Here is a 24,958-nt window from a genome sequence, read left to right as displayed (position 1 = left end):
TCACTTTATTACTGAGCTCACATTTTTTGCCTGACTCAACACTAAACTGGTCTCTTTCAGCAGAGCCATTGTTCATGTACTGTTTGTTTCCTGTGTAGAGTAGTTCTCATTTGTTAAATTGATCCATTATGTAGTTTTAAATATGCACCAATGTATTGTTTTTGCCTCTCTTTGTTTTCTTTTCATGCACCACATATCTTGAAAAGAAGCATCCAAACTAAGAAATAGGAAACTGTATGATTTTTTTGCATGCTGGTAAAACCTCCGCCTCAATCTTCTTCCACCCTCCTTCCCTTCTTTATTTACTCATCGTGTTCTATACATCATACCAGGAGGGATAAGTAACAAGTTATGGTAAATAAGGAGGGGCTGCAGTTAGAAAGTGTAATTAATAGCCAAGTATTGTTTAACAGTTGTAAACAATTTGTTCTATTATTCTGAACAATGTTGATTCCTCTTCATTTATATTTAGCAGTTGCTGTTCACATGTTACTGCTAGCTTAAAATCTACATGAAGACTTTCTAATATAGAACAAGTTAACTATGTGCTGTAAGAATGAGTGATTATTTATAATCAACATCTCATTGTATACATTTGACAACAACGTTCCACCTTTGAAGACAGTCAGTTATAAGTCTGACATATACCTGTATAATCATTAGTGTTATGCTTGTTTTATTTTGATATTTTTTCTCTCATAATTTTTTGTCCTAATTTAATAATCTAGCTTCTCTAAAGAACAATGTCTTAATTAGGTTGGTTTCGTTTTTTAGAAGTTGGGGAGGGGCCAGGGTTGACATGGTTACATTTACATTCCTGTGAAACACTAACTGAACATTATTAAATATATTCGTTTAGTAGCAGGTTCAGTACTCATCAAATTTCTTTGAGATTCAGACTCCACACCTGTCATTTATGACTTAACTGAGTATTTCCTCTTCTTAGATTACAGTCCAATTTTGCACTGAGTACTGTATTATGATTTTCCAATTTCAGTCCCATGGCACAGCCAGTGGACCACAGAGTTTCTGAACTTCAATTTTCTATTACATAGCACTTCATTGTTACATTGCCAAATGCAGTCCCCCACCCCTTGATTTGCCCAGAGACTTAATAGGCCTATATGCATCATTTCACATACTCTGTCAGTCCAACTGATCACTTACACATCAGTACTGCTGGTATCTAAAAACCTTGTGGTGCTACAGATACATTAACCCTTAACTCACGAGGTGACTTTTCTGTAATGTATACCACAAGGTGCGATCTCTGGAACCCCTATGTTTGAACCGAGATTTAAGGTAAAAATCATTTGAAATTTCTAATTTATGCTATATAATTTTTATTTTTACAATTATTTAAGTGTTTTGTAAATGCTTCTAGTTTATTTTATTGCACTAAACAAAGCCTGCAGAATTTTACTATTTATCACACGTAAGCACATAATTTTGTGTGGTTCTTTTAAATAGTACAGATAAATACTGTTAGAGTACTGAATTTTACATTGTGAAAAATTATGCAATCTCTGTAGCAAATAAATTTCCAAATAAAACTAAATTCCAGGGTTTAAATTAGCACATAAAAATTCCAACCAAAAGGTACAAAAAGAAAGTCTGTCAAATTGACATTCATTGCTAGGAACTACATTTTATCACCATTCAAAACACATTCAAATTTAACAGACACTTTAAATATTTCATAGAAGAAACAGGCTGACCTCCATTACAGCTTTCCTGAAGTTCTTCCTCTGAATGATACTCTTTTTCAATAGCAGGACTGTGATCACTGGCTAATGTAAAATCATTGTCTTTTTTGTTTATTTCTCGATCTATATCACTGACACCTTCCTTCATAGACTGACTAACAATTTCATCAAACTCAGGAAAGTTAAAAATGACACATTCGTGCCAACACATTTTGGGCTATATGGTACTGTGCTGAAGAAAACAGGTATGTAGTTCACGAGTCGCATAGTAGGAGACTACAACACCTATTAATAACAAGTCTCAACAATAAACACAGAAGGTGGTTATTCAACCAGCAACAAAACATCATAGGGGTGGCAATTTATGGAGGGTAGGAGGAGTATAGAAGCATTCCCCCTCAACTGGCCTTGGAGAGTGAGTTTGAAAATTTTCCTGCAGTCTGAGAGACCACACCTCGTGAGTCAAGGGTTAACAAATTTTACTGTATACAATTTTTTGTCATTTACATGCCTTTTATATGTAATAATACTTTTACAAGGGCACAAATAATTTTTCATTTCAAAAATGTTTATTAATAAGCTTTAAAAGTTATAAACTTCCATTTTTACAAATCATATTTTGACTAGTGTTGCATCCACACTGGACTTCCCACCTAAAATTTATGAAATTCTCTAAATATTAGTAAAATATTAAATATGATAACTTAGTATTGCAAACCTCAGTAAAATATTACAAATAATTGAAAAGTTCCCAAATAATATTTTCACCAAAAATGTCATTTAAGTGGTCCAATAATAATGAATTTTACAGCAAAACTATTTGTTTCTTAACAATATTGAATTTTAATCATGTGAATAATGCCATAAAGCTTTTGTAAAAAAAAGTCATTAGCATCTCACAAAACTCATTACATTTACTCTTCCATTTCATGTTAGCAAAATTACCCAAAATTTCCTTTGCAAAAATGAATAATATATAATTTTTAATTTTTAACTAACATTTATTCCCACTGATCATTGCAATGTTAAGCAGTGCATGTAACACCAACAGTTATTTTAAAAAATCTTAAGTGTGAGGACTGTCATATAAATATTGCTATAATTTTCGGTGGCAACAGTCCGATATACAGGTGATTCAGTAAGGGTGAATAACCTTTATGCATAACACACCATGAGTTATTGCTGCCAGATGGCAATTCTACATCCTCAGCATAGAGGCTTGGTATAGGACTCTGTAATGTTTCTGCTCACAATTAAGATGTGAAATGCTTGTAATAGCAGTCTTCTCATTGATTTACAGGGACTGCTGCAAAAGACACAAAGTTTTGAAGCAGAAAGGCAATTCATTAATGTTAAAAACACTTATATTGATGTGTCAGGGGTGTCAATGATTGTTAATCAACTGCCAAACTCTTTGCATTTGCTGCAGTGGGGTCTTTCTCTTACAATATGTTCCATTCCTACATCATTATAAATAATATTCTCACAACCAAAACTCCTGGAAATCCATAAATTATTTGTAGTTTCTTCCCTTCTCACTTCTCCACTCAGCAACAATCAGACTGAGCAAATGCTGTACAAAAACTGAGACATAACTGCAGCAAAGTGAGAAAAAACTGAGTCATGCAGACACAGTTGAAGTCGGTTATAAAATGTTTAAACAATTAAGGGAGCACTTAGCTCTTCATTAAGAATTACAATCAAGCTTTTCCTGTTTAACTTATTTTAGTATGAAAGGAAATAATGAATTCAGCTACCTACAGGCACTGAAACAAATAAATGGTGAAAGTTGAAAACTTCTGCTGGACTGGAACTTGAATCCAGATGCTCTGTTTCTTCAGAATGGTTGCCTTAACTGCCTCACTCATCCAGACATGCTTCCCTGCTGACCCAAATTCTCAACCTGTCACAGGCAAGTAGTGCCCCCTTCTATTAGCCCTGCTGCTCAAAGAATTCGCTTAGTCTCGCAGGGGTTCCAAAGATGTGGTGCACCTGCATGATATACTCATACGATATGTGTTGTCTGTTCTGTCAGACATGCCACTGGTGGTACAGCAGCAATCATCCATATAGAACACAAAAAATCAGGACATCAGCCACCTACAGGCATTGAAATAAATCAATGGTGTGCCAGACCGGGACTCGAACCCTGATGCTCTACTTCTCTACAACAGTTGCCTTAAATGTCTCAGCCGTCCAGACATGCTTCCCATCTGACTCAAATTCTCCACCTGTCACATGCAAGCAGCACCCCAGCCAATTAGCTCTGATTCTCATGGCATTCGCCAAGTCCTACAGGGGTTTGGAGTGTATGGTGAAGCTGTACCAAAAGTACCTAGGGCTGTCCTCACTGATATGTATGTATTGATATGTTGTGTCTGTTCTGTCAGACATGTCAGACACAAAAAACATCACACATCAACTTATTGTTTTTTTTTTTTTTTTGTTTAATTTGGTGTTTAACACACAACCACAAGAATTAGAATGTTAATAGAATGGTCATTTTCCCAGTAAATACTGTTCTTCAGATTCTTACATCTTCATACAAAAATTACATTGATTATGTGATTTTAACAACCCAGTGTTTTGTGTAACATTGTTATTATTTGATCTGGTCAACTATTTCATTTATAGAATAATAAATGTAAATAAAAGAAAATTTACAGAAAAATGAGCTTAACTGAATAGCATTAATGTAATACTATGAAGCAATATGAAAATTGAAAGATTAACAATGAAAAATGAAGTAAACAAGTGTATCCCGATGTATAGTAGTTGTGCATATCATATTAGGCAATAATATAATAACAATAATATTAGGCAATAAGCAGCTCTCAGTACATTACATTACTGTGTCCCTCATTTGCTGGACAAGTAAATCGATGAGAAAGTTTAAAATCAGAAAGAACACATACACAGATTTATCTGCAGAAAATTTAAAACTGATGTGAGAATCCCAATGTTCTAATCCTAAGCTGCACATGACAAGGAAGACGAATGATGTGCAAAATCATCCATAAATAAGGAAGGATTAAAATACTGCCTCAAGGGATGCCGTTCTACTGCTGAAATCTTTCACGCAGAATTTTGCCAGCTTGGTATTTGAAAAAGTGCTGGAATGGGGAGGACTGTATGAGTACAGGCAGTCTTTATCATATGGAGCTAGCCAAGATTAGTTTGTCTCCAATCAGCATTAGAAATATCTTTGCTTTATTAGTTCTGGAGAAATGCAGTAACACACTAGGCAATACTGACCCTATGACTAATCTTCAAAAATGGAATGAAGAGGAGAACATTTGTGGTAAGTGTTGATTTGGAAGAATCTTTTGACAGCCTTGACTGGAATACACCATTTGAAATTCTGAAGTTACCAGAGATAAAATAGAGGGAGCAAAACGTTCTCTACAACCTGTACAGAACCATGACTGCAGTTATAAAGAGTCTAGTAGCATGTGAAAGGAAAACTGTATTTGCCAAGATAGCTGTAGCTTCTCCCCTTTTTTATTTAATCTGTACATGAAACAAGCAGTGAAGGAAACCAAGGAGAAGTTTAGAAACAGAATGTAGGTGCAGGGAAAAGAAAGCGCACCTGGAGCTCTCAGTGTGTAGGTTGTGGATTGCATCCAACATGCTGAAGGTGCTGTTCTGGCAGCTATCAAGGGAAAACAATGCAATCAACTTCAGGTTGTGGCACATGGAACAAATGATGACTTGGATCATCCCAGTGCTGGCAGAGAAGGTTGAAGAAACCAGTTGTGCTGGCATAGTTTGAAAAAAAACTCACAGTTTGTAGTATTTTGAAGGTCTACAACAAGCTAGGCTGCACCTTCATAAATTAGTGTCATAGGGCTGAGAAGTGTACCGTCCCCACTTCACGTTAGAGGCTGCTACTCTGGTAGCTAGCTGGCTATGTGTGGAGTGCACATAATGTTTTTTTTAGATTCCATCCATTTCAGATAATGATAACTGTAGGAAACCTGAAAGAGTGAATACAAAAACCAAATAAATGCCCCTTACAGGCAAGAGTATTAAAATCCTAGTGATTAACTACCAAAGAATTTTAAAAAATTGCCAGAGTTTGAAGTGCTCATCAAAATGTTGGAGCTAACAATGTACACTGTGGCACATGAAAAACTGGCCCCAAGTTCTAGAAAGCTCATTGTTGGGAGCCAATTGTCATCTGTTATTTCAAAGCTGTTGTGACTATGTTTTGTACAGGATGGCATGACCTGTCACACTTCATGTGAGTGCACCTCATGAGTTCATGAACGATTCACAGAGGAAAAGACTGTCAGCAAAGGATTATGGCTGCCATGTTTGTCAGACATAACCACTAGTTACTTTTATCCATGGGGCAGTGTTAAGGTAAAAGTGTGTGCTAATAACCCAATACTTCTAGAAGACTTTAAGCACAATATTCATAATGAAATTTTGAGAATTGATGAGGCAGAGTTGTGCAAGGTGTATAGCAACATGTGGGAACATACGTAAATGTTCACTGAAGCACGAGGCAGTCATTCTCAGGACCTAATGTAAACTAATGGAAAAGACAAGATCAGTTCAGGAAATGCAGACCTTTGCCATAGCATCTATGTTATTTCTTTATTATCTAATGATTATATGTTTATCTATCTGTTGTTACATCTGTTCATGGTGGACAACAATTCATGGATTATTGGTGAGCAATCTGCACTCAGGGCCAGTTTTTCATATGCCATCCTGTACTAGGCACAGAAAACTTATTATAAACCAAAAATTGATAACTGAAATTTTAGGGGAAAATCAGGACCATCCACTGAGAAATCAGAGTCACCTCCAGATGTAACTGAAAAGTTTAGAGAAAACCTAAATTCATTAGTACATAAGTTCCCCCAATCACTCCATCACCATTGGAGGAAATTTTAATCAGCAAATGGGAAAATTACAGTCTCGTAAGTTATGGGAATGACAAGACATCCTGTGGAATGTTATAACTACTTAGAACAGGTTGTTCAGAAGCCACTCATGATGAAAATATAATGGGTCTAATAGCAACAAACAGACCTGACCTTTTTGAGAATGTCTTCAATGAAACTGGTATCAGTGACCCTGAGACAGTTTCAGCAACAGTTATTACCAAACATACAAAGAGACCATAGTATTGCATCACAATAATATACTATAAATTGTGGTATAGAGCTTCTGTATAGAATGATATAATGAAATAGACACTACTGCAGAATAAATGTTAAACAACATGTAGTACTATAGAGAGGAAGAAGTTGAATAAAAAATACTTGGCTGTCAGGAGGGCAATATGTAAATCTTTTTTTCTTCCAAACTGAATTTTCACTTTGCAGGGTATTGTCCACTGATCTGAAATATCCTGGCAGATTAAAACTGTTTTCTGAAACAGGACTCAAACTGGAAACCTCTGAAGTTACATAGGATATGAGGTACTGGAAGATGTAAAGCTGTGAGAGTGGGTCATGAATCTTGCTTGGATAGCTCAGTCTATATGCAATGGAACTGACATGAATATCAGAGTCTTGTCCTTGATTGCACCCGTCTTGATCACCACCAGGTTAAAAATCTGGTTGAATGTGGGATGGTTCTGGTTTGTTGATGTACAGGACACCATAATTTAGATGACACTAACACATTCAGTTCAGTTACTGTGTGAGGTGACCAGTTTATCTTCTATAAAACATTATTAGTACCCATATCCATGTCAGAAACCACAATGCATAACAACTACTGTCCAGTGGGGACTTTAGATCCTACTGTTGAACAAAAACAGTGATCACATTTATATAAACAGACACAGTTCATAATTAGCACTGTTCTTCAGTAATTCATCACATTTAATTATACTGTGATAGTTCATTTAAGTCAGTTTGTAATTAGATCCACAATGTTCAACAAGCACTAGTTCAACAACAATAACATTCCACAGTACTTGTTGATCAAAGCACAATTAAGTCAAAATTTTTAATCACTAGATAGTCCTTACACTTTAATGTTAGTGATTTTTGTGGTTGTAAATGCACATATTTTCATGTAAAGAACATTTATAATTGTGCTTTGAGTCAACATCAAGAGTGCATCCATCACAGATGTTACTTCTGTACTTTCAAACCATGGAGTGCCAATTTTGGGTGACATCCAACTACTTACAGATGGGTGTAAGAACAAACTGTTATTCTGAAAACACATTATGCTCTGAAAAGTGGCTAGGTTGAATGTTACAGTTTTTGATTAATTACAAGAACTAATATTTTTAATTAATGGTATGAAAACGTTGCTAGTCAGAAATTTAGAAAAATATATGGACACTATTATTCTTAACATGATGAAAATCCTCTTATTGATAGAAATGAGCACTACATTGCAAATTATGAATTATTAATCTGTGGGTTAATTTATCAATGCTATATAACATCTTATTGATGTAACAAAAGTATATAGTCAAAATTCCTTGTTTCCTGTCAACTGACACATACTCTTACCAACAAATATGCTGCTTGCCCATCTCTTTGAGGGAAGACATATTTACTAATGGGTTACTACATGAAAACCATGTCAAATAATTGATTAACTTATAGTAAAAAGTAAATTATTTGGAACATATAGTAGTGGTACAGCCACTGTGTCTTTGTTTTGTATGCTATAATGTTTATTGTTTCATAAGAGGAACAAATATTTGTTGTAATTAGTGCAATAGACCATAGACAAAGACAAGTGGAAGTTGAAATAAATGTCAGCAAAATTTGTTGTATTTGGAACATAAGGAGTAGGAGCTTTATCTGCTGCTATGTTAATTGAAAAATTTTTTGTGTGGTGTGAAACTTTCTAGTAAAACATTCTGGCTTTTCTACAAAGAGTTTTTTGAACACATGAATAAATTTAAATGTGAACAAATAAAATGCTGTTTGTGACAGATTTTAAAAATCCAAATTTATTACTAAACTTTATGTGTTACTAATTTGCATATATTAATGATACATGACAGCTATAATTAATATAATGTAAACAATTTCAGCTTGACAGGAACCTATTCAAAGGAGATGGGGAATATGGCCAAGATCTCTCTACATTTGATATATTAAGAGGAAGAGATTCTGGCTTGGGAAGCTACAATGATTATCGGGAATTAATTGGGCTACCCCGCGCTGAGAAATTTGAAGACTTCAGTGATCTTATGCCGTATGAGGTTTGTACATTGGCTATTCCACATTCTTGTTTGTTGGAAATTGTTAAACATTGCATCATTAGATTAAGTATAGTCATCATGCCAACCTAATGTCAAAATCATCACATTGCACTGTTAAAATGCTCTTTAGTAATCATTTATCTAAAATGCTTTCTTTATACAGATAGAGTATGGACAAAATGCAACCTTAAGATATAGGTAACCCCTTATCCTTGACGTGCAGCCATCAAAATTGCTTGCCCAAATAGGTGTGTCATTGTACTAATAAGTAAAGTCAGTGCTGAAAATTAAGTAGATGCAAATGCTGTGAGACTGGCAACAGAGCTCTCCTCTGTATGGAGTTTTTTTTTTAAAAGTGTCATAGTGTTAATGATATATTAAAAATAAAACATCACAAAATACAGGCAATGCAAGAAAATTGACAATTAAATACATTGCCTTCTCTGGAGAGTTGAAGTTTTGCAAAGGAGATAAGATTAGTGATTACCACATCAGTAAACAGGACACTGCAGATGAAAAAACAGGTAGGTCTGGACAAGAATGAGGAAACCAGAATATTTAGGTAAATCACACTCAACATTATTATGATGCTTTTCTCAGTAACTAATACTACTTTTGCTAGTTTTCAGATTAGTATGACCATGTCAAGTTTTTGTTACTAGTCTCATCATCTCTCGGTAAAGCAAAGAGGTGATGTCTGGTTGGTACTTATGTAACGAGTCATCATTTCTTCTTCCAATAGTCCACATGCAATGCATTCAAAATTTAATCCACAAACATATATTATGAAAATCAATTCTCATGTAACTTTTTGAATAAGCCTACAAAATATTTGTTTTATTGTAATATTATGAAGAGAATAGACAGCTGCTCATCAAGTAGAGAAGACAATGAGCTACAGGCTACCACAAGAAGAAGACTGCTATACATTGGAGCTTTTGGCCAAAAGGCCTTCTTCTAAAGTAGAAGCACAACACACACATTTACATTGCCACTGTTGTGTGTGTTGTGCTTCTACTTTAGAAGAAGGCATTTTGGCCAAAAGATCCAAGGTATAGCAGCCTTCTTGTTGTACCTATCTGTGAATCAACATCTCCTCTGAATGCTGAGTAGCAATACAGCCTTTTCATTACACTGTCCTCGTTTTGTCCTGGATTTTCCACTGTTGTTTTGGGGTAAGTTGCAGGGTAAGAAATTTGTAAACGATTTTACTCCTACACGGGAACAAAGTATTTTATGACTATGTTTCTGAGATGTTTATAATAGCTTTTATTTATTAATTTTTTTCAGGATGCCACAGCTTTGGGGCACTTTTATGAACATCCTGATGATGTGGACCTCATCATGGTGATGTTGGACAAGAGGAATGAAAATACACTGAATGTAAGGGAAACTATACTTGTGGAGCAATTCAAACGCTGGAAATGTGGAGACCGATTTTTCTATGATTATGGCGGATCTGCTTACCCATTCACATCAGGTACTGGATAATTTTTTTTTCTTATTTTATTTTGTTTCCTTAGTTTCTTGTAATCATTTCTAAAATCGGTTCTTATTTCCTTTCTACGGGTAGGCATTACTTTATGTCCATTGGTATTGTTCAAAATACTCCTTATATGAGGAACACTGTTGTTGATCCTCTGGTATCACTTTAAAAGTACAAAATAAACTTCTATCCTTTTATTGCTCTCAATTGTATTCATATTATATTGCAATCTTAATTGACAGTACAGTTAATTCATTTGGTTACTCCAGTTTTTTTTCCATGTTTAGCAATGGTGGCATATTTTTTGTGTTATATTGTAATAAATCCCATCAGAGGGGAATAAAGAGAATAGATAGTTAGTACTGTTCATCAAAGAATTATGAAGTGATTCTCTGAAGATGGACTCTCCCTTAATTTCTAGGAAACACACAATATCATGTTCTGTACCAATAGGATCATACATAGCACACTAACAGAGGTCAGTAAAGACAGTAGAATGCTACCAATTTTTTGGTGTACATATTGATGAAAACTTAAATTGATGAAAACATGAGCTGGAACAATTATATTAGTGGTTGCTCAAACAATTAAATTCAGTTGCATTTGCTCTTGATGGACTTTTGCTCAGAAACAAACAAATCATGCTCCCGACATATTTTGTGCATTTACTCTCGATAATGTCTTATCAAATAATTTTCTGGGGTAACTCATCACCTAGAAAGAAAACTGCCAAAAGAAAGGAAACAGTATACAAATTCCTCCACTTATATTAAATGCACATTTTGCCAATCCTGTCTCTGATGTTAAGATAGAGGAAGACGTGAGAAAGGCAGAAGCGCTGCTACCTACAATACACAGAAAGCTGAGTGATAAATTTGAATGGGCATTAGTAACTCCTAGACAGGTCAGTGAATCAATAGCCAAGCTCAGTAACTCCAGAGCTGAAGACTACTATGGTTTATCTAATTATGTTATAAAAATATAAGAGAAGAAATAATAATCCCCTTAACAAGGGTAATAAATGAGATATAAAATGAAGGTGTTTACCCAGATAGTTTAAAAATTTCTGTTATCATACCTGTGTATAAGAAAGGTGATAAAGATTTACCTGACAATTACCAACCCCTCGTGCTAGTTCCATAATTTCAAAAATAATAGAGTACTGTGTCCACCAGCAAATGACCCAGTATTTTGAGTCGAATAATAAACTGCAATGTTCCACACAGTATGGGTTCAGAACTAGTCTCTCAACTATGAAGGCAGCAGAGAGCAATGTCACTAAAGTATACGACTCCTTTGAGAATAAATCCATAATTAGTGCAAGACTTTTGGACCTTAAGAAAGCATCTGATACTGTATCCCACAATACTATTATAAGAAAGCTACAGTATTACAGAATAGGTGAGAGCACTTGCCAACTATTACAATCTTTCTTATGCAATAGAAAACAAACAGTGGCTATAAATGAAAACAGATCCAGTTTCTTGCAAGTTATTTCAAAGGGCACAGCCGACTTCCTTCCCCGTCCTTCCCTAATCCGATGAGACCGATGACCTCGCTGTCTGGTCTCCTTCCCCAAAACAACCAACCAATTCTTGCAAGTTACCAAAGGAGTACCACATGACTCCATATTTGGACCTTTTCTTTTTGTTGTCTACATAAATGATTTGCCTTCTTCATTACCTTGTGAAACAGCACTGTATGCAAACAATACAATGCTAATTACTCAGGGAAACAACTTTGATGAATTACAGAATTATGTAACAATAGCAATGGACAGATGCACAAGCTGGTTTCAGGCAAATTCATTACAGATAACTAATAATAAGAAAGAAGATATTGTATTTAATTCAAATGCTCACAAACATGAAAACAAATCTGCAAAACTACTAGGGTTTCATATTGGCCAAAAACTTAACTGGTAAACTCACACAGTCATGCAATGCAAAAACCTCTCACATGTAATCTTCTTGTTACATAAACTGAGAGGCTCTGTTAGTAGAGCAGACCTACTATATGCATACATTGCTTTCTTCCACTCTCATCTCACTTATGGGATTATACTATGGGGAAACTTCCTGATTTCAAAGACTGTGTTTAAATGGAAAAAAAAATATCAGATGCCTTATAGGACTACCATTGGGAGACTCATGCAGGCAGGTAGCATTTTAAAGAATTAAATATAATGAAAGTCCCTGGCTTGTATATTTATAACTGCCTGATATATGCCAAGAAAATTTAAAAATAATTTTGATCTTAGGATGGCCATGCATTCACATAATAAAAGAAATGGACATACAATTGAAGTCCCATTTGTCCCATTTGCCAGACTATCAAAGATCCACTGCAGTTATAAGTATCTAGGACCCTTCATTTTTTAACAAATTACCCAAAAGTGCACATATTATGCCCACAGATAAATTTAAAGTAAAAGTAGCAAAAGTAATTTTCAGCCATGAGTCTGGATACTTTTGATCACATAGTGTACATTACCATAAGTGAAGACATCATAGGAACTTTATAGGTGGACTGTATTAACAATAAACTATAAGTGCTTAATGCTGTTCATGATTAGACCATTTAGATTTAATTGAGCAAATTAGTAAGGAAGTTTGGTTTCACAGCTGCTGTTTACTTGCTATAAGCTGTTTGATATTTACTTGATTAAAGTGGTAATTTTCAAAGAAAACATTTTTTCTTATAGACATACTGAGTTCTTTTTACAATACATTATTACTTGTTACGCAGTTTTATAACAAACCATACTACTTGACATGTAGCTAACATAAATTTTCAATCCGTGAAAGTAAATATTCAGATGAGAGAAGCTAAGAACACATACAAAGTGTTATCAAAAAGTAAGAGGAATATCATTTTGCTGGCTTCATATGTCCAATTTTCAAATTTCTTTTGTCTTATTGATACACATGCTCCTGATGTATGTCTGCATTTTCAGGTGTTTTTAATATTTTGTTTACTGTTGGCAATCAAAAAGGTTACACTATTTTTGGCGAATTTTTACTTTCAAAGAAGATGGATCAGAGAATTTCCATTAAATTTTGCTTACAATATGGAATAAAGTGCAGCATCACATATTAAATATTGACTGCAGCTTTTGACAAATCTACTATGAGTAAGACAAGAGTTTATGAGTGTTCTAAATGTTTCAAAGAGGGTCAAGAAGATGAAAATGATTACCATCCTGAACACCGTAGCACATTAATGACTGATAGCAATGTGGAAGAAGCAAAGAAAGTCATTCTGAAAACTCACTGAATCACCATCAGAGAGGTTGTTGATGATGTTGGCATATTCTCTGGCTCATGCAATCAATGTTTTCAAATGTTTTTGACATGAAACATATAGGAGCAGAGTTTGTTCTGAAATTAGATTGGCATAAGACATTGGTGTAATACTGAGTAAACCTCATTTCCTCTACCTACGGTACTAGGGACATTAGAACATGAGTTGAGTTTTATATGATCAACATTTTTAGAATGCATGCTGATTTCTGTGGAAAACATTGTTTTGTTGCAGGTAGGTGATAATGTTTGAATTCATAGTATGTTTAAGGATTACCTAACACAGGGATGAAAGTGATATAGAGTGGTATTTCAGTGGGTCAGTTCTATTTTCACTTTAACTGATGGGCACAACTTGTACTCATTTCCAGACATGGGGTACATATCTGCTCAAATTCTCTGCACCAAGCAAGGTGGTGCTGTGGTTAGCACACTAGAGTGCATTTGAGAGGACAACAGTTCAAATATGCATCCGGCCATCATGGTTGAGGCTTTCCTTTATTTCCCTAAAACACTTCAGGCAAATGCTGGGAGGTTCCTTTGAAAGGGAACAGCTGATTTCCTTCCCCAATCTTCCCTCATCTGAAGGGATCAATGACCTCTGTGTTTGGTCCCCTCCCCCAAATCAGCCAATGAAGTGTTCTGCAGTCAATTATCATCAAGAGAGAGCTAATTCATAGACAAATCCATTGTAGAACTTGACAATGACTCCTTTAAGCCCTGGAGCCTTAGTGAGCAAAGCAACTAAAGCTGCTTTTCAACAACAGTAGTGCTGATTATTATGACTTGTTTGCAACAGTGTGGCTTCTGAATGATGGCAATATTTCTGCATTTTTCTTTGAAATGTAACTCTGAAAATTGTATCCAACATTTTGGTTTCATTTTGTTATTTTCTGTTTTGGTTCCTGTACTATCCATAAGCATCTGCACAATGGTTTTTGTGTCACTGACAGCTACAACATGTGCCAAAATATCTTGCATATTGCAGTGGATCTTCTGAAAATATTTTGCTACAGTCCTTATTGGAGCATTCATATGTTTTGCTTCCAGTAGCTAAATGTGTTTTAATTAATATCAGCCTATCTACAGATTTGTACTTTCTTTTGTACCTATTGAACAGCATGGGCTGTTTTTTATAAGCTTTCTAATACTCTCTGTATACCAATCTGGATAACTACCACATTTAATTACTATGCAGTGTACCCATTTTTCTAAAGTTTGATTGACTATTTGTTTGAAATTGAACCACAGTTTTCTGAGGTATACTGTTAGAATAAAATCTCTTATGTTTGCTTGATAAATAGGGTAACCTCTTTGTTAACTTTATTGAAAATGTGAACTTCTCTGCTTTTTTTTTTTTTTTTTTTTTTTAAAATCTCATCACACCCATATTGCTGAACTGTATTGGCTGCAGTCTCTATGTTAACAGCTTAAAAAATATCAAGTCTGCCTGTTATCAACAAATCTTATATATTTCTACCAGAGGTATGGTGCTCAACTGTCTGTTCCAGGTAACTTCCAAACAGAACTTCTATAATCATTTTATAGGAATACCTCAATAATTCGCAACTTATGAAACTGTTCTTTTCACAACCAATTGTGGGGTGATTTTTGTTGTTGTTGTTGTGGTCTTCAGTCCTGAGACTGGTTTGATGCATCTCTCTATGCTACTCTATCCTGTGCAAGCTTCTTCATCTCCCAGTATCTACTGCAACCTACATCCTTCTGAATCTGCTTAGTGTATTCATCTCTTGGTCTCCCTCTACGATTTTTATCCTCCACGCTGCCCTCCAAAACTAAATTGGTGATCCCTTGATGCCCCAGAACATGTCCTACCAACCGATCCCTTCTTCTGGTCAAGTTGTGCCACAAACTTCTCTTCTCCCCAATCCTATTCAATACTTCCTCATTAGTTATGTGATCTACCCATCTAATCTTCAGCATTCTTCTGTAGCACCCCATTTTGAAAGCTTCTATTCTCTTCTTGTCCAAACTATTTATCGTCCATGTTTCACTTCCATACATGGCTACACTCCATACAAATACTTTCAGAAATGACTTCCGGACACTTAAATCTATACTCGATGTTAACAAATTTCTCTTCTTCAGAAACAATTTCCTTGCCATTGCCAGTCTACATTTTATATCCTCTCTACATCGACCATCATCAGTTATTTTGCTCCCCAAATAGCAAAACTCCTTTACTACTTTCTCATTTCCTAATATAATTCCCTCGGCATCACCCGACTTAATTCGACTACATTCCATTATCCTCATTTTGCTTTTGTTGATGTTCATCTTATATCCTCCTTTCAAGACGCTATCCATTCCATTCAACTGCTCTTCCAAGTCCTTTGCTGTCTCTGACAGAATTACAATGTCATCAGTGAACCTCAAAGTTTTTATTTCTTCTCCATGGATTTTAATACCTACTCCGAATTTATCTTTTGTTTCCTTTACTGCTTGCTCAATATACAGATTGAATAACATTGGGGAGAGGCTACAACCCTCTCTTACTCCCTTCCCAACAACTGCTTCCCTTTCATGTCCCTCGACTCTTATAACTGTCATCTGGTTTCTGTACAAATTATAAATAGCCTTTCGCTCCCTGTATTTTACCCTGGCACCTTTAGAATTTGAAAGAGAGTATTCCAGTCAACACTGTCAAAAGCTTTCTCTAAGTCTACAAATGCTAGAAACATAGATTTGCCTTTCATTAATCTTTCTTCTACGATAAGTCGTAAGGTCAGTATTGCCTCATGTGTTCCAGTATTTCTACGGAATCCAAACTGATCTTCCCCGAGGTCAGCTTCTACTAGTTTTTCCATTCGTCTGTAAAGAATTCGTGTTAGTATTTTGCAGCTGTGGCTTATTAAACTGATTGTTCGGTAATTTTCACATCTGTCAACACCTGCTTTCTTTGGGATTGGAATTATTATATTCTTCTTGAAGTCTGAGGGTATTTCGCCTGTCTCATACATCTTGCTCACCAGATGGTAGAGTTTTGTCAGGACTGGCTCTCCCAAGGCTGTCAGTAGTTCCAATGGAATGTTGTCTACTCCAGGGGCCTTGTTTCGAATCAGGTCTTTCAGTGCTCTGTCAAACTCTTCACGCAGTATTGTATCTCCCATTTCATCTTCATCTACATTCTCTTCCATTTCCATAATATTGTCCTCAAGTACATCGCCCTTGTATAGACCCTCTATATACTCCTTTCACCTTTCTTCTTTCCCTTCTTTGCTTAGAACTGGGTTTCCTTCTGAGCTCTTGATGTTCATACAAGTGGTTCTCTTATCTCCAAAGGTCTCTTTAATTTTCCTGTAGGCAGTATCTATCTTACCCCTAGTGAGATAAGCCTCTACATCCTTACATTTGTCCTCTAGCCATCCCTGCTTAGCCATTTTGCACTTCCTGTCAATCTCATTTTTGAGACGCTTGTATTCCTTTTTGCCTGCTTCATTTACTGCATTTTTATATTTTCTCCTTCCATCAATTAAATTCAATATTTCTTCTGTTACCCAAGGATTTCTTCTAGCCCTCGTCTTTTTACGTACTTGATCCTCTGCTGCCTTCACTACTTCATCCCTCAAAGCTACCCATTCTTCTTCTACTGTATTTCTTTCCCCCATTCCTGTCAATTGTTCCCTTATGCTCTCCCTGAAACTCTGTACAACCTCTGTTTATTTCAGTTTATCCAGGTCCCATCTCCTCAAATTCCCACCTTTTTGCAGTTTCTTCAGTTTTAATCTACAGGTCATAACCAGTAGATTGTGGTCAGAGTCCACATCTGCCCCTGGAAATGTCTTACAATTTAAAATCTGGTTCCTAAATCTCTGTCTTACCATTATATAATCTATCTGATACCTTTTAGTATCTCCAGGGTTCTTCCATGTATACAACCTTCTTTCATGATTCTTAAACCAAGTGTTAGCTATGATTAAGTTGTGCTCTGTACAAAATTCTACCAGGCGGCTTCCTCTTTCATTTCTTAGCCCCAATCCATATTCACCTACTACATTTCCTTCTCTCCCTTTTCCTACTACTGAATTCCAGTCACCCATGACTATTAAATTTTCGGCACCCTTCACTATCTGAATAATTTATTTTATTTCATCGTACATTTCTTCAATTCCTTCGTTATCTGCAGAGCTAGTTGGCATATAAACTCGTACTACTGTAGTAGGTGTGGGCTTCGTATCTATCTTGGCCACAATAATTCGTTCACTATGCTGTTTGTAGTAGCTTACCCGTATTTCTATTTTCCTATTCATTATTAAACCTACTCCCGCATTACCCCTATTTGATTTTGTGTTAATAACCCTGTGGGCACCTGACCAGAAGTCTTGTTCCTCCTGCCACCGAACTTCACTAATTCCCACTATATCTAACTTTAACCTATCCATTTCCCTTTTTAAATTTTCTAACGTACCTGCCCGATTAAGTGATCTGACATTCCACGCTCCGATCCGTAGAACGCCAGTTTTCTTTCTCCTGATAACGACGTCCTCTTGAGTAGTCCCCACCCAGAGGTCCGAATGGGGGACTATTTTACCTCCGGAATATTTTACCCAAGAGGACGCCATCATCATTTAATCATACAGTAAAGCTGCATGCCCTCGAGAAAGTCTCTTATAACTATTAGAGAATGATGTGAAAGTGTGAATACTATATAACAGGAATTTCTTTTAAGTTATCACTTACATCTGCAGCTGAGTTTGGTGCCCATAGAAAGAACAAACTAAAAGTTTCATCTCATTTGCATGCCAAACCAATTTCTATCTTAGCTGATTTAAGATGCTCATTAACTGCTTCAAATACAGTACCCTCCCATCCCACAAAACCAGTCTTCTCCCTGTACACGATTAGATTTTCTGTGAGTATCTCACTGCTGTCAATTAATAGTTGTCAAGTATTATGTGGGCCCCATACATTTTCAGTACTGTTTTTAAGTATATAGTTGTTTGATAGATTCTTAATTTTATAATTACATTTGTGAGGATAAACATAAAAGGGAATAAACAAGAAACATATGGCATTTAAATCATTCAGTGCCATGTTCAGCTAATTAAAAACAGCAGTTTATTATATTTATTTTTGTTGTATTTATCTACAGATCAGATCAATGAAATAAAAAAGGCAACAATTTCAAGAATTGTCTGCGACAACTCTGATCATGTGACAAGAATACCACACAATAGTTTCAAAAAAGTTTCCAATACGTAAGTAATTTCATAATTTTTTCATGTTTGTTTATTTTTCATTTGTTTATTCATAGGCTACTTGAAACACAAAAGTGCTGCTATCCTGTTGTGTGGATCATAATTATTTACAAAACTATGGAACTGAGAGTGACATTATGTGTTGTATGTTTTTTCACTAAGTTTTCGCTTTCATGATGCCTGAAGATGCTTTGTGGTAGCATGTGAAAAATATTTTAGCTATCCACACTGAATGAACATCCCACTGAAATTCACATTTTTTCCACTTTTTGTGGATTTGAGTAAGGTTTCCTTTGTTGTATGAGGTGAGGGTGGTGTAAAAATGCTGCTATGACATTACCCATAAGTCATACTGAGAGGCACAAGCTACAAACAGCTCAGAAGAAAAAAAAGTTAGCCAATTACATTGTTCTGGTATGATAAGTACTTTGTTTTTTGAAAAGCATTTAGTACATTTTGACAGTATCATGTAAAGAACAAAGTAGCTTTACACTTAATATGGTCCCTTTTCTTACACTTTTTTTTAGGAAGCCCAAGATATACCATTAGATGTGTTACAACCCACTTTCCTTTGTTGTGAAACATTCTATTGCCTCATAATTGGCCCAAAAACATTGCTGCTCTCAAAAAAGCAAACTGAGGGGTTTTGCACTCCTACAACAACTTCCTGGCACATGGTGCGGCCTATTCTACTTTGGGTTGAAATGAGCTTGCCCATAGCACCAGATGGCATGCTTCCCAGTGATATCGCAGGGTGCTGCAGTCAGAGTGGAAACTCTCTGACTATAAACAGCTCCAGATGCCCCATGGGGTAGCACCACCCTAGGGAGTACACTTCCAGCTTTTTCTTCTCTTGCAATGTTAATTTGTTAGGTACCCAAGCCACTAGGGTGCACCATTCCATCACTCACATTATTACCAAAATTGATATTTCAACAGCAATCATAATACCATTGTTTCATTCACAAATTTGTTTTGAGGGCAGAAATTTGTAGGGAAGTTTTCTCATCAGCATAAGTGCATTTTATATTTTTTTCAATCATAAACAAAGCTTAGATTTAATGCTAACATTGTGACAACTGGGAAAATGGCTAGAATACTGCAATTGTTGGTGTTACTGCAGCTGTAATGTTTATGTTTATCATGTTTATGAATATTATTTCTAAGAACTATGTGTAAAAATGTTAAGGTGTTTCAAGGTGATTGACTTTTTTAGTTCTTGATACTGTAGCTGGTACATTCTGGACAGGGAGAACTAGCTTGTGACATATAAAATAAAAAATATAAAAAACTTACATATATTTAAAAAAGAATTAGAAGTTACTATTAGGTCAAAGTTTTAATAATGTTGATGAATTTCATTGCTGCCTAAACGGATAGTGCTCATCTTTTGATATTTTTGTATACACTTTTTTCTTTCAACTTGCATGTAAAAAGAAGACAAAATATGTAAAGTGTAATTAAGAAACTCTTAAAGTGTAATTAAGAAAATGGTATTTCTGTAAATGGATTTTTTAGTATAAACCTTTTTTCCATCTTGCATGTAAAAAGAAAACAAAATGTGTAAAGTGTAATTAAGAAAATGTTATTTCACTTAATATAATGTATATAACAAAATGGATGATAAGGAATTGAACTGAATTGAACAGGTTATAGGTTGTGGAGTGTGAGAGAAAATGAATTCCATTTACAATTTACGAAGTGCAAACTTTTCCCATTTCTCTGGTGAGGAGAAGCTTACTGCAGAGAGACTTGAATGACTCTTATTGTGCAAAATAATACTGGAAACTGACGGCTTATCAGAGCACTTAAAGTAGATGTTCATAAAAAAAGTGATTGGTTATGTGGCTGTGAAGTTAAAAATGTAATATGCTGCTGCCAATGCACATTATTTGGTGGGGAGTCTTTGTCGAAAAAGTGGGAGTTACAGACAGAAATCACTGAGTACCAGAGTGAAGAATGAATTTTAAGCTGTTCACATACAAAACTGTTTAAGACTGGCAGTTTTTGGCACTGTCAGCCTTGATGAACAACTTGACAGTGCATATAGAAGGAAAATTTTGGCGTATAATCAAGATGTTAAACATAACAGGCATGTGTTAAATATTTTAATAAATTGTAATCATTTCTGTGTTTCCTCTGAATTAGCCTTCAGGTGTCACAATGAAACTGAATTATCACCAAGCCCTGGTGTTCTGAAAAGTCCAACTGATTTTAGTGCTGAGTTGGATAAGGTAATTGTTTTCAATAGAACATCAACAACAATTCAAAATGAAATTTTACATATTATGTTGGAGAAGTATGCCAATAAAAATTTTTAAAGCAAGTAAGAGAACCAGAATGTTTAACTGTTATAGCAGATGTAAGTAGTGCTGTATCAAAAAATGGTTCTCAGATGGCTGCTGTACACCATTTTGTATTAAGAAGTAAACCAAAAGAAAGGTTCTTCAACTTTCTGTCTCCTTCCAAACATGATGTGCAGATGTAAGCTGCGAGTTTGCTAGAATAATTAGACAGCAAAAAGTAAATGTGTCACCCAAAAAATTAATTACACAGATCTATGATGAGGCATCTGTTAGGCTAGATTCTCTGCAGAATGGGGGAGGGACAGGGGGGAGATGTCAGATAAAATTAATTGCAGGAAAAGTAGACACCAAGCAAAGATTCATTGGAAAAATCTTAAGAGGATGTAATTCATACATGAAATTTGTACCTTACAAAACACTTGCTTGACTGATTTTAGAGTATTGCTCATACATCTAGGATCTTATGAGGTTGGACTGATAGAAGAGATAAAGAAGATACAATGAAGAGCAGCACATTTTGTAATGGGATCACTTGGTTGACATGGTAGCATTTAGTGCAAGGTGCTTCAAGGGAGCCATTGTGCATCAGAGTTCATTCCGAGAAGAGTTGGAAAATATGTTGCCCAACTCTTCGTGGAAGGCATGCTCCTGGAATTTCAGATGTAAAGTTCTGTTTGGTGCACAATGCCTTTCTTGTAGCATCTGGCAGTGGAATTTTTCAGCAAGGTTGATATCAATAGGGTAATGTCTCTAAGCACATTTTGCAACAGTGACTCGTAGTGTTACTTCTTGTATTTTCTTCTCAGGTAACTTTAAAGGAATTCACATTGTATTTCCTGAGTGAGCAGTTCTGCCTCGATTTGTTTCATATCTGAAGGGGTTCCTTGTTGCCTCAGCTTGTGTGAGCTGTGATATAATGGACAAGTAACAGTCAAAGAAATTCTCATGCCTCCTCAAAGAAGTCAGAGTGTAGACAGTATGGCATTGAAACTGGAAGACATTGTTGTCTCCAGGTCAGTTCTAAAAAGTAATCCTGCGGGACAAATGCTGTTATGACGGCATTGTCTCTCAAGGTCTTGATTATTTTCTCTGCTATGTCTATTGAATAGATAGGCCTAGGATTGTAAACCATGTGAGATTCAGTTTCATCATGACCTCTTCAGAAGAATTCAAAGGATCACAGAAATAAATAAAATTTAATAAAATATTTTAACACATGGCTATTATGCTTAACTTCTCCATATATTCTGCAATTTTCCTGCTATACACACTATGAAACTGTTTAGCTATGATGGCAGTTCCAAAAAGTCCCACTCTTATGTGTGGAACAGAGAGTACAAAATATGATAGAAATGGCATGAAAGTAAGTGCATCTGCCTCAAATTTCTATGCATCCCAGTCTTTGGTATTAGCTTTTATGAAAGTAAGTTTAACCTACAAAGATAGCAATATTGAGTTTTTCACTGATGTCCAAGTCAAGCCAATTGAAGAAGTGAAGAAATTGTGAAATGTAGATTATTATTGCTCCTTGTCTTATTGTAGTTATTTCTTAATAGATGTAACCACTGATATTAAATGAGTATATAGCTTCTGGTAGTTTCTTTGAAATGTTCTTTACTTTTCCAGAAATAAGGTGGTTGACTGCAATGAACTACCAGTTGTGGACCTGAGCTTCTGGAAGGAGAACAAATGACAGCACTCCAGATCAGTTATGAAGTTGATCTTGCTACACTGACTTGTTGGTTGGAATGTATAATAAATGATCTTTTGTGAACACAGCAATAAAGCCTCAAAGTTTTGGCTTGTTCACTTAAATAGTAGTTATAATTTATCAATAAAGGCCTCCATGATTATTTCTTTACACCTTCTTTTGTTCAACCAGTACTCTGTTAAGATCAGTTATGAAGTTGATCTTGCTACACTGACTTGTTGGTTGGAATGTATAATAAATGATCTTTTGTGAACACAGCAATAAAGCCTCAAAGTTTTGGCTTGTTCACTTAAATAGTAGTTATAATTTATCAATAAAGGCCTCCATGATTATTTCTTTACACCTTCTTTTGTTCAACCAGTACTCTGTTAAGAAAATTCAGAAATAAGTGATTCTGCAATAACTCATACTGTGACCATGGAATCCTCATTGGAATATAATAACAGCAACTTAAAAGAAAAATAAGGGGTTGAAAACTAGGTTACAATCAGACAGAGTGTGATGTTGAAATTGTGGAATAAATTTAGAATATTTGGTTTTGACCAAGGATGACATCTCTGGATTTCTTAGTGGGATTGGCTAATGGTGGGATTCAGGTGTTCAACTGAGTTATTGGCTTGGCAGAACACTTGGAAAGCCACCACACATGAAAGGTAAATTTTGCTCTCATCCTGAGAAAAAGTAAATCGAAATATTGAATCTATCGATATCACCATCTCTTTTGAGACATGATGGTATCAATATGGACATAAAATAATTTTGGCGCTTGCAACCAATCATCATTTAATTCCTCACATGATATTTCAACTGGGCAACTGTCAGTCATCTTCAGGTGAGCCGTTGCAGACTGGTGAAATTGTCCTCCATTCCTCAATATAAAGCGCACTGTACTATTCTGCACATGCGTCGAAAACTTTTTATGGAGGATTTTGAGGAGAGAGCACTTGAATCAGCTGCCCTGAAACCAATAGTTTTTTGGAGGTATGTGGATGACAATTTCATAGTGTGGCCTCATGCAGAAAATAAATTAATGGAGTTTCTACATCATTCACCTCCATTCAGAAACATCTGGTTCATCATGGAAATAGAGAAAGATGGTTGTTCGCCTTTCTTGGATGTCCTGGTTCAAAGGAAGAATGATGATTCTCTAGGGCATTCAGTTTACGGGAAGCCCACTCATACCAATTTGTACCTGCAAGCATTGAGTTGACATCACCCATTGCAAACCATGAGTGTGCTTAAAACACTTGTTCATAGAGCTCATACTATCTAGAGACCTTACCTCAAGAACTCGCCCATCTAAAGTCAGTATTCAGCGAAAACGAGTATAACATCCAGCAGATTAATAGGGCACTAACAGTTAAAATTAAGTAGCAGGAAGTGGATAAAGAGGAGAACACGCTGGAACAATCTTTAGCTTTTCTTCCTTTTGTTGGCAACACTTCATTTAAAATAGCAAGAATCCTCTGAAAATTTCAGGTAAAAATGGTTTTCCACCCACCATTGAAGACTGCAGACCTTGTGGGATCAGTTAAGGACAGTCTGTGACTACAAAAGACCAGAATTTACACGATACCGTGCCAGTGTGGTATGGCTTACAAAGGTCAAACCACATGCTCCGTGAAAGAATGCTGCACTGAACATCAACATTACACCCACCTTTTGCAGCCAAGCAAGTCCACTGTTGCTGAACATTGTATTTCTACTGGACATTCAATGGAGTATGAGAAAACAATGATTTTGTCCACAGCTACGTCTTTCTGGGACTCCATTACTAAGGAATCTGTAGAAATATGACTTGCAGAAAATCTGTTAAACCATGACATCGGCTACCAGCTGGACAGTGCATGGAATCCCATCATCTCCACAATTTGCTCTAATCGAAGACGACAGACGGAGAGAAGTCTTCCGAAGTAAGAGTGATTTCAGGTGTGCCACAGGGGAGTCTTGTACGACTGTTGCTATTCACAATATACATAAATGACCTTGTGGATAACATCGGAAGTTCACTGAGGCTTTTTGCAGATGATGCTGTA

General features: G+C 35.7%; 1 protein-coding gene across 1 annotated transcript in view; it reads left to right on the top strand.

Moving 5' to 3' along the window:
- LOC126106595 (peroxidase-like) overlaps positions 1 to 23,072 on the top strand; it is a 98,106-nt gene extending 75,034 nt beyond the window's left edge. The window contains exons 10-13 of the mRNA XM_049912939.1: positions 8,728 to 8,898; positions 10,189 to 10,378; positions 18,800 to 18,905; positions 22,838 to 23,072. Of these exons, the coding sequence (XP_049768896.1) occupies positions 8,728 to 8,898; positions 10,189 to 10,378; positions 18,800 to 18,905; positions 22,838 to 22,904 (534 nt within the window). The 3' untranslated portion in view covers positions 22,905 to 23,072. The remainder of the gene's footprint in view (positions 1 to 8,727; positions 8,899 to 10,188; positions 10,379 to 18,799; positions 18,906 to 22,837) is intronic.
- The last annotated feature ends 1,886 nt before the right edge of the window (positions 23,073 to 24,958 follow it).

The sequence above is a fragment of the Schistocerca cancellata genome, chromosome 10 (genome assembly GCF_023864275.1).
Source record: "Schistocerca cancellata isolate TAMUIC-IGC-003103 chromosome 10, iqSchCanc2.1, whole genome shotgun sequence".
Lineage (NCBI taxonomy): Eukaryota > Metazoa > Arthropoda > Insecta > Orthoptera > Acrididae > Schistocerca > Schistocerca cancellata.
This window is presented reverse-complemented; position numbering and strand designations above follow the sequence as displayed.